This window comes from Heterodontus francisci, chromosome X (assembly GCF_036365525.1).
Source record: "Heterodontus francisci isolate sHetFra1 chromosome X, sHetFra1.hap1, whole genome shotgun sequence".
Classification (NCBI taxonomy): domain Eukaryota; kingdom Metazoa; phylum Chordata; class Chondrichthyes; order Heterodontiformes; family Heterodontidae; genus Heterodontus; species Heterodontus francisci.
In genome coordinates, this window is record NC_090421.1 from 17,975,736 (window position 1) to 17,989,557 (window position 13,822).

The 13,822-nt window shown below is 47.7% G+C and overlaps 1 protein-coding gene across 2 annotated transcripts in view; it reads right to left on the minus strand.

Moving 5' to 3' along the window:
* The window catches only part of LOC137358727 (integrin alpha-5-like), a 231,295-nt gene that overhangs the window by 18,590 nt on the left and 198,883 nt on the right, over positions 1–13,822 (minus strand). For both annotated transcript variants that reach the window (XM_068024987.1, XM_068024985.1), the window contains exons 19-25: positions 10,727–10,794; positions 9,487–9,634; positions 8,488–8,568; positions 6,380–6,459; positions 5,238–5,318; positions 4,504–4,609; positions 528–689 (exon numbers count right to left, since the gene is read on the minus strand). In XM_068024987.1, the coding sequence (XP_067881088.1) occupies positions 528–689; positions 4,504–4,609; positions 5,238–5,318; positions 6,380–6,459; positions 8,488–8,568; positions 9,487–9,634; positions 10,727–10,794 (726 nt within the window). The remainder of the gene's footprint in view (positions 1–527; positions 690–4,503; positions 4,610–5,237; positions 5,319–6,379; positions 6,460–8,487; positions 8,569–9,486; positions 9,635–10,726; positions 10,795–13,822) is intronic.

Below are 13,822 nucleotides of genomic sequence, written 5' to 3' on the forward strand. Positions count from 1 at the left end.
CAAGTACGAGATGCGTTGAAATTTCCTTCACCTTAAGCCTGAAGCCATTCTCCGAGTCACGCCAGCAGCTCTGACTCGATCATCTGCCTCAATGGCCCACTCTGCTGGCGGGCATCAGCATCCTTTTGATGCCCGCAGCTGGTCTTGCACTTCCATTGGTGGCACACTGCCCACTTACATCTCAACCCCCCCTCACCCTGCTCCCATCACTATTGGAACCCAACCTGTGCGCCGTTTCCAAAGATACTGTCAGGGGTGAGTGAGAGAGTGCAGCATGGGCACATGACTCAACAGTGTGACTTACAGATCACATGAAAGTCAGCTCAAACAGGGAGTCAGACTTCAATCCCAACAACTGCTCTCAGGCTTTGTGGTGTCATCAAACTTCAAAAAATATATACATAAAAATCGGTAAACAGAAAACTGGCAAATCTGAATGAAAAACATAAATTGCTGGAAATACAGAGGAGGTGAGTCAGTGTCTGAGAGAGAACAAGCAAGGCGGTACTGACCAGTCTTCCTCTTACCTTCAGATGGAGAGCGTTGAGGGGGCTGCTCGCTGTACAATTCAGGAGGGGAACATCTGATTCGTAATTGGTGACATAGAGCAGCCACCCATTCTGAAACTTAATCGGGCAGGTCACGTGCAGGATAGAGTGACTGATGGAGCTGGGACCATTGTTGGAAAGCTAAACAAATACAAAAGGAGATTACATTTAAAAAATGTAAATATGTACATAAAGGGGGCCTGAGGAATAAAGGCCCCCTCGACATACAAAAAAAAAACGGGGTTAGATACAGAGTAAAGCTCCCTCTACACTGTTCCCATCAAACACTCCCAGGGCAGGTACAACACGGGGTTAGATACAGAGTAAAGCTCCCTCTACAGCTGAGCAGTTGGTGTAGAAGGGAGGGTTTCAGATATCTGGACCATTGGGCTCTCTTCAGGGACAGATGGGACCTGTACAAGAAGGACGGGTTGCATCTAAACTGGAGGGGCACTAATATCCTGGCTGCAAGGTTTGCGAGCGTCACTCAGGAGGGTTTAAACTAGTGTGGCAGGGGGGTGGGAACCAGAGCAGTAGGACGCAAGTGAAATAAATGAGGGGGAACGAGTAAATAAGGCCAGTAGGACTAAGAGGAAGAGCAGGCAGGGAGATGTTGCTGAGCACAGCGGGACTGGTGGTCTGAAGTGCATTTGTTTCAATGCGAGAAGTATAACAGGTAAGGCAGATGAACTTAGAGCTTGGATTAGTACTTGGAAATATGATGTTGTTGCTATTACAGAGACTTGGTTGAGGGAAGGGCAGGATTGTCAGCTAAATGTGCCAGGCTTTAGAAGCTTCAGGCGGGATAGAGGGGGATGTAAAAGGGGTGGGGGAGTTGCATTACTGGTTAAAGAGAATATCACAGCTGTACTGCGGGAGGACACCTCAGAGAGGTCATGCAGCGAGGCAATATGGGTGGAGCTCAGGAATAGGAAGGGTGCAGTCACGATGTTGGGGGTTTACTACAGGCCTCCCAACAGCCAGCGGGAGGTAGAGGAGCAGATATGTAGACAGATTTTGGAAAGATGTAAAGGTAACAGGGTTGTAGTGGTGGGTGATTTTAACTTCCCCGATATTGACTGGGACTCACTTAGTGATAGGGGCTTGGATGGGGCAGAATTTGTGAGGAGCATCCAGGAGGGCTTCTTGAAACAGTATGTAGATAGTCCAACTAGGGATGGGGCCATTCTGGACCTGGTATTGGGGAATGAGCCCGGCCAGGTGGTCGAAGTTTCAGTGGGGGAGCATTTCGGGAGCAGTGACCATAATTCCATAAGTTTTAAGATACTTGTGGATAAGGATAAGAGTAGTCCTCGGGTGAAGGTGCTAAATTGGGGGAAGGCTAATTATAACAATATTAGGCAGGAACTGAAGAATTTAGATTGGGGGGCGGCTGTTTGAGGGTAAATCAACATCTGACATGTGGGAGTCTTTCAAACGTCAGCTGATTAGAATCCAGGACCAGCATGTTCCTGTGAGGAAGAAAGACAAGTTTGGCAAGTTTCGGGAAGCTTGGATAACACGGGATATTGTGAGCCTAGTCAAAAAGAAAAAGGAAGCATTTGTTAGGGCTGGAAAGCTAGGGACAGACGAAGCACTTGAGGAATATAAAGACAGTAGGAAGGAACTTAAGCAAGGAGTTAGGAGGGCTAAAAGGGGTCATGAAAAGTCATTGGCAAACAGGATTAAGCAAAATCCCAAGGCTTTTTATACATATATAAAGAGCAAGAAGGTAACCAGGGAAAGGGTTTGCCCACTCAAGGACAGAGATGGGAATCTATGTGTGGAGCCAGAGGAAATGGTCGAGGTGCTAAATGAGTACTTTGCATCAGTATTCACCAAAGAGAAGGACTTGGTGGATGATGAGCCGAGGGAAGGGAGTGCAGATAGTCTCGGTCATCTCATTATCAAAAAGGAGGAGGTGTTGGGTGTCTTGCAAAGCATGAAGGTAGATAAGTCCCCAGGGCCTGATGGGATCTACCCTCGAATACTGAGGGAGGCAAGGGAAGAAATTGCTGGGGCCTTGACAGAAATCTTTGCAACCTCATTGGCTACAGGTGAGGTCCCAGAGGACTGGAGAATAGCCAATGTTGTTCCTTTGTTTAAGAAGGATGGCAAGGATAATCCAGGAAATTATAGGCCGGTGAGCCTTACGTCAGTGGTAGGGAAACTATTAGAGAGGATTCTTCGGGACAGGATTTACTCCCATTTGGAAACAAACGAACTTATTAGCGAGAGACAGCATGGTTTTGTGTAGGGGAGGTCGTGTCTTACTAATTTGATTGAGTTTTTTGAGGAAGTGACGAAGATGATTGATGAAGGAAGGGCAGTGGATGTTATCTATGTGGACTTTAGTAAAGCCTTTGACAAGGTCCCGCATGGCAGACTGGTACAAAAGGTGAAGTCACACGGGATCAGAGGTGAGCTGGCAAGATGGATACAGGACTGGCTCGGTCATAGGAGACAGAGGGTAGCAGTGGAAGGGCGCTTTTCCGAATGGAGGGATGTGACTAGTGGTGTTCCGCAGGGATCAGTGCTGGGACCTTTGCTGTTTGTAGTATATATAAATGATTTGGAGGAAAATGTAGCTGGTCTGATTAGTAAGTTTGCGGACGACACAAAGGTTGGTGGAGTTGCGGATAATGATGAGGATTGTCAGAGGATACAGCAAGATATAGATCGGTTGGAGACTTGGGCGGAGAAATGGCAGATGGAGTTTAATCCGGACAAACGTGAGGTAATGCATTTTGGAAGGTCTAATGCAGGTGGGAGGTATACAGTAAATGGCAGAACCCTCAGGAGTATTGACAGGCAGAGAGATCTGGGCGTACAGGTCCACAGGTCACTGAAAGTGGCAACGCAGGTGGATAAGGTAGTCAAGAAGGCATACGGCATGCTTGCCTTCATTGGTCGGGGCATAGAGTATAAAAATTGGCAAGTCATGTTGCAGCTGTACAGAACCTTAGTTAGGCCACGCTTAGAATATTGCGTGCAATTCTGGTTGCCACACTACCAGAAGGACGTGGAGGCTTTGGAGAGGTTTACCAGGATGTTGCCTGGTCTGGAGTGCATTAGCTATGAGGAGAGGTTGGAAAAACTCGGACTGTTTTCACTGGAACGACGGAGGTGGAGGGGCGACCTGATAGAGGTTTACAAAGTTAGGAGTGGCATGGACAGAGTGGATAGTCAGAAGCTTTTTCCCAGGGAGGAAGAGTCAGTTACTCGGGGACATAGGTTTAAGGTGCGAGGGGCAAAGTTTAGAGGGGATGTGCGAGGTAAGTTCTTTACACAGAGGGTGGTGAGTGCCTGGAACTTGCTGCCAGGGGAGGTGGTGGAAGCAGATACGATAGCGACATTTAAGAGGCACCTTGACAAATACATGAATAGGATGGGAATAGAGGGATATGGGCTCCGGAAGTGAAGAAGGTGTTAGTTTAGGCAGGTATCAAGATCGGCGCAGGCTTGGAGGGCCGAATGGCCTGTTCCTGTGCTGTACTGTTCTTTGTACACTGTCCCCATCAAACACTCACAGGACAGGTACAGCACGGGGGTTAGATACAGAGTAAAGCTGCCTTTACACTGTCCCCTTCAAACACTGCCAGGGCAGGTACAGCAGAGGTTAGATACAGAGTAAAGCTGCCATTACAATTTCCTAAAAAAAAAACGGGGTTAGATACAGAGTAAAGCTCCCTCTACACTGTCCCCCATCAAAGAAGAAAAAAAAAATAGGGTTAGATACAGAGTAAAGCTCCCTCTACATTGTCCTCTTCAAACACTCCCAGGACAGGTACAGCACGGGGTTACATACAGAGTAAAGCTCCCTCTCCACTGTCCCCATAAAAAATAAAAGGGGGTTAGATACACGTGACCCTCTGTTGCACGGTTCACATTCCTATTTCCCACCCCAGTGTGCAGAGAGATTGCCAAATTGAGCAGCATGACTGATGATACAAACCACAAACACATGTTTAACAGGAGGCCCAATATCCTCTTCATTGACTGGCCTTTTCTTGGGCTTCCAGTTTGGGATGGGGAAGAGAATCTTGTCCTGAATTGAGACGCTGGTCAAAAAAAAAAAAAGAGAGAAAAGCAGAAATTAAACCTTTCGAGTTCGAATGGGCAGCGCGAGGGGGAGAAGGCAGCGAGTACTTGGTCTGAAGACAGCATTCCTCTCACTTCCTGTATATATCAATGGACAAAATCAGAGTTTGCTGTTGGTCAAGAGTTGCCCCTTCATCATCACAGAGTGGAAATGAAAATTCACCCCCCTCCTCTCCAAATCCTTTTGTTTCAACCGTTATTGCACCTTTGACATTCACCCTCTCAATTCCATGAGATAATTACTACAATAGCATGATGTAACCAGAGTTTGACTGCTTCCCAATTTTCCTTCCTCTTCTTCTGATCCCAAGGGCCCCAGGCATGTCTCGGGGTTCGCAAGCTGTTTCACTGAGCTGGAGGGTGATGCTGAGGAGATCTCCCTGCCTCCCCACTGCCCCTGCCTCAGGCCAACTCCTTGCACTCAGAACCACAGCCCAGGCGGACATCACCTGGATGTCAGAGGTCTTACATCCTTCGCATGCGCTACCCCTCCCCCCACACCTCCCCCGCCTTGACAGGCCTAGTCCAAAGCTGAAGTGTTGAGGAGTTCCAGTTTGTGAAGGAAGTGAGGTAAAGAGCGATTCTCACCCTTGAATGCTGACTTGTGCTGTGACCTCGACATCCAGTCTGTAAGGGACAATCTCACTTCTCGAATTATTTAGGTTCTTACTGCAAAGGGAAAAGAAAAACAAACATGAGAGAACACGGAGGCAGCCAACTCCCTGGGCCTGCGACAGACCTCAGAGAGGCCCTGGTTTTTTTGTCTCAGGATTTAGGCAATGCTGATGAGGCTGGTGGAGGAGTGGACCTTTCACTTCAACCACTGCATTGTTCTTTGTGGCAATTGTTTGTATAACTGACCAACTTGCTGTGCCACTTCATTAAGAGGCAACCAGATGTAGGTTTGGACCAGGCAAGGCTGTCATCTTCCCTTCCCTGAAAGGACACTGGTGAAGCAGTTGGAGTTTTATGACAATCTGGCCATTTTTATGGTCATTCTTGTGAGCGCCTAGACTGCTGGGGCCATTAAAACCAAGCTTGTCAGAGCGTGTACATATTCCATTGGTGATTGGATAAAGATCAGGAGCTGGTCAAGAGGGTTGAGATTCGTGGCTCACAGACATGAGGCACTCATTAGAGCCTACATTTCACTGTTTGACAAGTTATCAGAAGCTGGTACTCCGTGTATTTTCAGCCATGGGTATAAACAGATCCCAGTGCTTTGGGGTGGGTGAGCACCATTTCACATCTCAGCTGACAACTCTACACAAGCACGACCAAAACTAGCCTCTCATCGCACGGAGTACTAGCTGGCTGAAGCCAGGCCTGACTGCTGCGTGCTGAAACACTAACCCCTCCCATCGCAAATCAGGAGTTAACCGGTTAAAAACTGTTTAGGTCGCAGCTAACCGTTCACAAGACACTGTCGTTTTGAGGGTCATCGTGAATGCAACATCTTTCATCTCCTCAGACGGTAGCTAAAGCTTGGTGGAAGGCTCACACCAGCGGTTACCTTCCCCAGGGACTGCACTGTGATGCGCTGCAAAGGATTGCGAGCTTCTCTGACCCTGCGAGCTGTGCTGATTGGAGCGACATGACAGATGGGGCTGAGAGGGCCTCGTAAATAGGCACAAAAAAAAAAGAATTCATTCCGGGCTTTTTGCTGGATTTCTTTTTTTGAATGATTTCTCCAGCAGGTTGGTAGGGCTGTCTCCGGCACATGGACATACCTGCGAATCTGCAGCTCAAACTCGATGGATTTCTTGTCGTCGTGCAGCTGATGGACTTTGAATCGGAGGCCACCTGAGAGCTGTTAGGGACAGAGCACGTTAGATCTTTCAATCGGTCACGGTATCACCTCATCTCCACCTGGAGCACAGGAAGCCAGTTGGAAGATTGAAGGTGGGCACACACGGTCAGGAGGTGCCCAACGCTTTGGGTATTTGTCACTGTGGGTAAACAACCTTACCATTCCCAACCAACCAATTTGGAACAATCGAGCGCACACCGTCAAGTTTCCCATAAAGAAGAAAAACGGATGGGAATTTTAACCTCCAAAAACGGGAGGGTTTGGGCCAGGTGGGATGTCAAAACGGTAAAAAATCTCAAACCCAAACCCAACCTGCCTCGAACCTGTCCAAGTCTGGTTTTAATGGAGCGGGGTTCGGCAGGAGAGGTGGGCCAATCCACTCTCATGAGGCAGGTTGCTCATTTAAATATTTTAATGAGGTTGAGTGCCACAGGTCTAATCCTGGCCGTCCGAATTCCCTGGGTCTCAGAAAACCCAACAGATAAAAGGAGGCACGAGCTGCTGTGTGGAAGGGGGAAGTGCCTTTCTAGCACTGCTTGTGGACTGGGAGAAGGACGAGCGGCTCCGCACCCCGCCCATCAAACAATCCTGCTTCCCCTCTGCAATCAGACACCCCCTCCTCAGAAACAGATCCCCCCCCCCCCCAAGGCGATCACCGATCCTCCCCGATCCCTAACCTGTCTCTGACTCCCTTCGATCACCCAACGGCCCGACAAGCCACCCTGTACCCACAACACTCCCTCACAACCACTACCACACAAACTTGTTTAAAGATTATGCATGTTCACTGTGGCGCCGAAACTCTGCAGCTTTCAGGGTAAGCTGCCCTCCCCTCCCCCACACCCCGTTTGGAAATCCTGCCCCAGTAAATACCAGGGCCACCGTGTCTGCATTTCACTGAGGTCTTGTTGCCCTGATTATTTAAAAATTATTCTTTCTCTGGATATGGGCGTTGTTGGCAAGGATGGTATTTACTGCCCATCTCTAGTTGCCCTGAGAAGTTGGCGGTGGGCCTTCTGGAATTGTTGGTAGTGGTTTGATATAACCCAGTGATCTGCTCGGCTGCTTCGAGAGCATTTAACAGTCAACCCTGTTCATGTGGGACTGGAGTCACATATAGGGCCAGACCAGGATAAGGACAGCAGGTTTCCCTTCCTAAAGGGACATTAGTGAATCCGTTGAGTTTTTACGAGAATCCGACAGTTTCATAGTCACTTTTACTGATAGCAGCTTTTCACTTCCAGTTTTTTTAAAAAATGGTACTTAAATTCTCAAAGTGCCACAGTGGGATCTGAACTCGAGTTCACTGGATTATTAGTCCAGGCCTCTGTGTTAACCAGTCCGGCAATCGAAGCGGACCCTGCATCATTATTTATTATTTGTAACAGTATCTATTCGCTCAGTGACCACACACACTCAAAACAGGAAGCCAATTGAGTTGATGATCAGTATTAGCACAAGACTGATCTGATGTGTGCACAAACAGCTGTGAGAAATAAAGAAGGGGGGAAAACGGTAGCACACGGACTGCCTCATCAACTTTGTCAGCTCACAGAAACAGAGGAGAGAGAGAGGCAGAAAGAGTGAGGGGGAGAGGGGTTGGACAAGGAAGGGAGGTCCCTCAGTCTTCTTAGCTCTGCCCACCCCCGTTACACAATGGAGATCAGGTAAGCAATGCTCAACATCCAACAGTGCAGGAATAGCTCTGATCAACCAGCCTGGGTCACTTCCGGAGCAACACAAACTGCAGAATTACCAAGAGCTGAAAATAGGGTTTCTGAGGTCAGTAAGCCCCCAAACTCTACACCGATCGCCCCAGCACCAACATTACCAGTGGATATTTCAGAGTTGTGCAGAGAGCCACCTCACTGCCTTCTTCCCCCTCCACCACCACATACTTTCCCTCTCCACTGTGAGGCTCCATTTCTCTGTACGACAGCAATCGCCCCTCCTCTCACCCACCCACACACTCCAGGTTACAACACAAATCCAAAAGCTCTCTCCCCAGCACCCAGCCACCACACTTACATTTGTTCCAGACTTCATTGGGTTGCCCAGGTCACAGACCACAGTTTGGTTCTCATAGGTACAGCTAAGCATGGCCAGGCTCTGCAATCAGACAGCGACAAGGTTAGACAAGGGTCCATCTGTGATGCTGTCAGCTATCATCTCAGCACCAGATCCAGCACACCACTACATGGTGCAGTTCAACATTCAGACCCAGAGTCCAGATAAACCCCAAACACTCCCAGGGCAGGTAAAGCAAGGGGTTAGATACAGTGTCCCCAACAAACACTCCCAGAAAAAAAAGAAAAACAAAACGGGTTTAGATACAGAGTAAAACGCCCTTCTAGACTGTCCACATCAATCACTCCCAGGACAGGTAGAGCACGGGGGTTAGATACAGAGTAAAGCTCCCTCTACACAGTGGCGCAGTGGTTAGCACCGCAGCCTCACAGCTCCAGCGACCCGGGTTCAATTCTGGGTACTGCCTGTGTGGAGTTTGCAAGTTCTCCCTGTGTCTGCGTGGGTTTTCTCCGGGTGCTCCGGTTTCCTCCCACATGCCAAAGACTTGCAGGTTGATAGGTTAATTGGCCATTATAAATTGCCCCCAGTATAGGTAGGTGGTAGGGAAATATATAGGGACAGGTGGGGATGTGGTAGGAATATGGGATTAGTGTAGGATTAGTGTAGGATTAGTATAAATGGGTGGTTGATGGTCGGCACAGACTCGGTGGGCCGAAGGGCCTGTTTCAGTGCTGTATCTCTAAACTAAACTAAAGAGTAAAGTTCCCTCTACACTGTCCCCATCAAACACTCCCAAGACAGGTACAACATGGGGTTAGATACAGAGTAAAGCTCCCTCTACACTGTCCCATCAAACACTCCCAGGACAGGTACAACACAGGGTTAGACTGGTTCAATGGACCAGTTACTCTTTTCTATTCCTTTCAGAATGGAATAGAGATTAGATTGGAAGTACAGAAAATAAATGACATTGTGCAGTAAATTCATTCCGGAACCTACCTCATTTCGCATAATTCCACTGTATTCAGCTTCAGGTGGCACAAATACATACAGCTCTGCTTCATATGCACCTCCTTCCCCCTGATTCCTTGCATCGAAAGTCAGCATCAGTGGATTTTCATCACCAAGGTACACAGTTTTACGATCCCTGCAAGGGTTCCACAGCTTTATAGTACAATGATACTGCACAGGGTCTAGTCCATATATTCAGAGTTTGTGACACGACAGAGGACCTCACAGCCAACAAAATACTTCTGAACTGAAATTACTATTGTAATGTAGGCAAAGACAGCAGCCAATTTGTGCACAGAACGATTCCACAAACAGTAACGAGATTTCAGAATTGATACAGCACAGGAGGCCATTCAGCCCATTGTGTCTGCACTGGCTCTCTATATGAGCAGTAAGTCTGTTTTTGGTGTTGTTGGTTGAGGGAAGAATGTTGGCCAGGACACCAGGAGAATTCCTCTGTTCCGCTTCGAATAGCGTGGTGGAATCTTTAACGTCCATCTGAACATCCAGCAGGTTGATGCATCATCCAAAGGATGGCACCTCCAACAATGCAGCATTCCCTCAGTACTGCACTTAGGTTCAGCTGATCTCAAGTCTTGGAGTGAGGCTTGAAACCAAGACTTTCTGACAGTGAGTGAGCGACCCTTAGGGGACTGAGATAGAACCGCTTGATTTTATTCAGTCCCAATAAAGCCACTCATTCTTGTGTGCAGTTCATCGGTAGAAGAGCCCAGAACTCAAGGACAGCCTTGTAGGTTGATAATGGTGACAGACATCGGGTCATGCAGCCGAAAAAGCTCAAGGAAACAAGGCAGTCGGGGGACGGGGAGAGAAAGAGAGCGTATGTGAGAAAGACAGCTAGCGAAAGAGGGAGAGAGCGAAAGAGGGAGAGAGAGAAAGAAAGTGAGAGGGAGCTCGAGAGAGTGAGAAAGAGAGCAAGATAGAGAGAAAGAAAGAGCAAGAGTGAAAAAGAGGGAGAGAGAGAAATGCAGTGTGAAAGTCCCACTGGGAGAGTGCCATATGGGTGCCTGCCATGCCAGGTTGGTACACTGTGGTCTAGCATGGCATGGTGCAGACTGAGGGGTCACCAATTCACTGGTGGCCATGAAAGCTTTCTACAGGCACTGGGGGTGCCAAGTTTTCATTCCTATTGAATTGTATACATGTCACTCCTGTACCAAATTTATTCCCCTTGTAAAAGTTGCTTCACGTTGAGAGCAGTGCTTACCCATGCACAGAGAGCTGCAGGTCTGGAACACAGATGTTATCGTCACCACAGTCTAGCTGTATCTGGGCCTGGTTAAAGTTAACAAGAAAGAGAAATCATTTGCTGCGTTGAATCGGAAAGCACGTGAACCAAAACCCTGCCCAGTTTGGGTCAGGTTTCAGCAAAAGCAAAAGGATCCTCACGACGGCAGAGCCCATTAACAATGTAAACCCCACATTGCATCACCATCCACATGAACTAACTCCACCATCAACTTTCAAATGCTTTCTATTGCTTGCAGTCTGCACAGCAGTTCAAAGCAGTGCCATGTCATGGTGAAACATAGAAAATAGGAGCAGGAGGAGACCATTCGGCCCTTCGAGCCTGCTTCGCCATTCATTATGATAATGGCTGATCATCCAACTCAGTAACCTGTTCCCGCTTTCGCCCCATACCCTTTGATCCCTTTAGACCCAAGAGCTATATCTAACTCCTTCTTGAAAACATACAATGTTTTGGCCTCAACTGCTTTCTGTGGTAGCGAATTCCACAGGCTCACCACTCTCTGGGTGAAGAAATTTCTCCTCATCTCAGTCCTGAAAGGTTTACCCCGTATCCTTAGACTATGACCCCTGGTTCTGGACTCCCCCACCATCGGGAACATCCTTCCTGCATCTACCCTGTCAAGTCCTGTTATAATTTTATAGGTTTCTATGAAACCCTCCCTCACTCTTCTGAACTCCAGCGAATATAATCCTAACCGACTCAATCTCTCCTCATACGTCAGTCCCGCCATCCCAGGAATCAGTCTGGTAAACCTTCGCTGCACTCCCTCTATAGCAAGAACATCCTTCCTCAGATAAGGAGACCAAAACTGCACACAATATTCCAGGTGTGGCCTGGAATATACACGTATAATTGCAGCAAGACATCCCTGCTCCTGTACTCGAATCCTCTCGCTATGAAGGCCAACATACCATTTGCCTTTTTTACCACCTGTTGCACCTGCATGCTTACCTTCAGCGACTGGTGTACGAGAACACCCAGGTCTCGCTGCATATTCCCCTCTCTCAGTTTATAGCCGTTCAGATAATAATCTGCCTTCCTGTTTTTACTACCAAAGTTGATAACCTCACATTTATCCACATTATACTGCATCTGCCATGCATTAGCCCACTCACTCAACTTGTCCAAATCACCCTGAAGCCTCTCTGCATCCTCCTCACAACTCACCCTCCCACCCAGTTTTGTGTCATCTGCAAATTTGGAGATAATACATTTAGTTCCCTCATCTAAATCATTAATATATATTGTGACTAGCTGGGGTCCTAGCACCGATCCCTGCGGTACCCCACGAGTCACTGCCTGCCATTCGGAAAAAGACCCATTTATCCCTACTCTTTGTTTCCTGTCTGCCAACCAATTTTCTATCCATCGCAATACACTACCCCCAATCCCATGCGCTTTGATTTTACACACTAATCTCTTATGTGGGACTTTGTCGAAAGCCTTCTGAAAGTCCAGATAAACCACATCCACTGGCTCCCCCTCATCAACTCTACTAGTAACATCCTCGAAGAATTCTAGTAGATTTGTCAAGCATGATTTCCCTTTCGTAAATCCATGCTGACTGTGCCCGATTCTGCCACTGTTCTCCAAGTGCTCTGCTATAAAATCTTTGATAATGGCCTCTGGAATTTTCCAGGGTTACATTAGCTACCCTCCAATCTGTAGGAACTGTTCCAGAGTCTATAGAATCTTGGAAGATGACCACCAATGCATCCACTATTTCTAGGGCCACTTCCTTAAGTACTCTGGGATGCATACCATCAGGCCCTGGGGAATTATCGGCGTTCAATCCCATCAATTTCCCCAACACCATTTCTCTACTAATACTGATTTCTTTCAGTTCCTCTCTCTCACTAAGCCCTGTGTTCCCCAACATTTCTGTTATGATATTTGTGTCCTCCTTTGTGAAGACAGAACCAAAGTATGCATTTAGTTGGTCAGCCATTTCTTTATTCCCCATAATAAATTCCCCTGTTTCTGACTGTAAGGGACCTACATTTGTCTTCACCAATCTTTTTCTCTTCACATACCTATCGAAACTTTTACAGTCAGTTTTTATGTTTCCCGCAAGCTTGCTCTCGTACTCTGAGATGAGATGAGGTGGTGGGCGGGGGCAGGGGGTGAGGGGGAGTGCGAGGAGGAGATTAGAAAGCACCTATAGACAAGGATATCAGGTCAAGACTGAGGGCCGTGTCCTCTCCAGTTTGAGATCCCAAAAGTTCAGTTACTCCAACAGGTAAGCGACAGAGCACAATATCCATCAGTCTCTTCAAATCCCAACCATCAGGGAATGTGGGCATCATTCCCCCCCCCAGCCCCAAGACCCATTGAAGAACATGGACTGATCCCTGTACTACAATACAAACCTCACTGTGTCTCATAGTATGAACAGGCCACCAGACAATAGAAACAAGTCAATTGCAGTGCAGGGACTGTGCAGCACAGCTCCATCACCACAACTCTCCTCAGCCTAGGAGAGCACCAACATGGGTGGCTGAACTTCACAGGACCAGCAAGAACAAGGTACAGGACCCCTCCCCACCCCACTCGCCAAGGAGTTACCATCAATATACAAAAACATTTGAGGGGAGGACAAAAGTGGGGCGAGGCACCTACAACAACAATTTGTATTTAAATAGTACTTTTCACAGAATTGTTACAGCGCAGAAGGAGGCCATTCGGCCCATCGTGTCCGCACTGGCTCTCTGAAAGAGCAATTCCCTCAGTTCCATTCCCCTGCCTCCTCCCCATAACCCTGCACATTCTTCCTTTTCATATAACTCTCTAATTCCCTTTTGAATGCTTCAATTGAACCTGCCTCCACCACGTTTCCAGGCAGTGCATTCCAGACCTTAACCACTCGCTGCGTGAAAAAGTTTTTCCTCATGTCACTTTTGCTTCTTTCACATAGTAAAACATCCCAAGGTGCTTCACAGGAGCATTATCAAACAAAATTTGACACCGAGCCACATAAGGAGATATTAGGGCAGATGGCCAAAAGCTTGGTCAAAGTAGTCAGTTTTAAGGAGTGTCTTAAAGGAGGAAAGC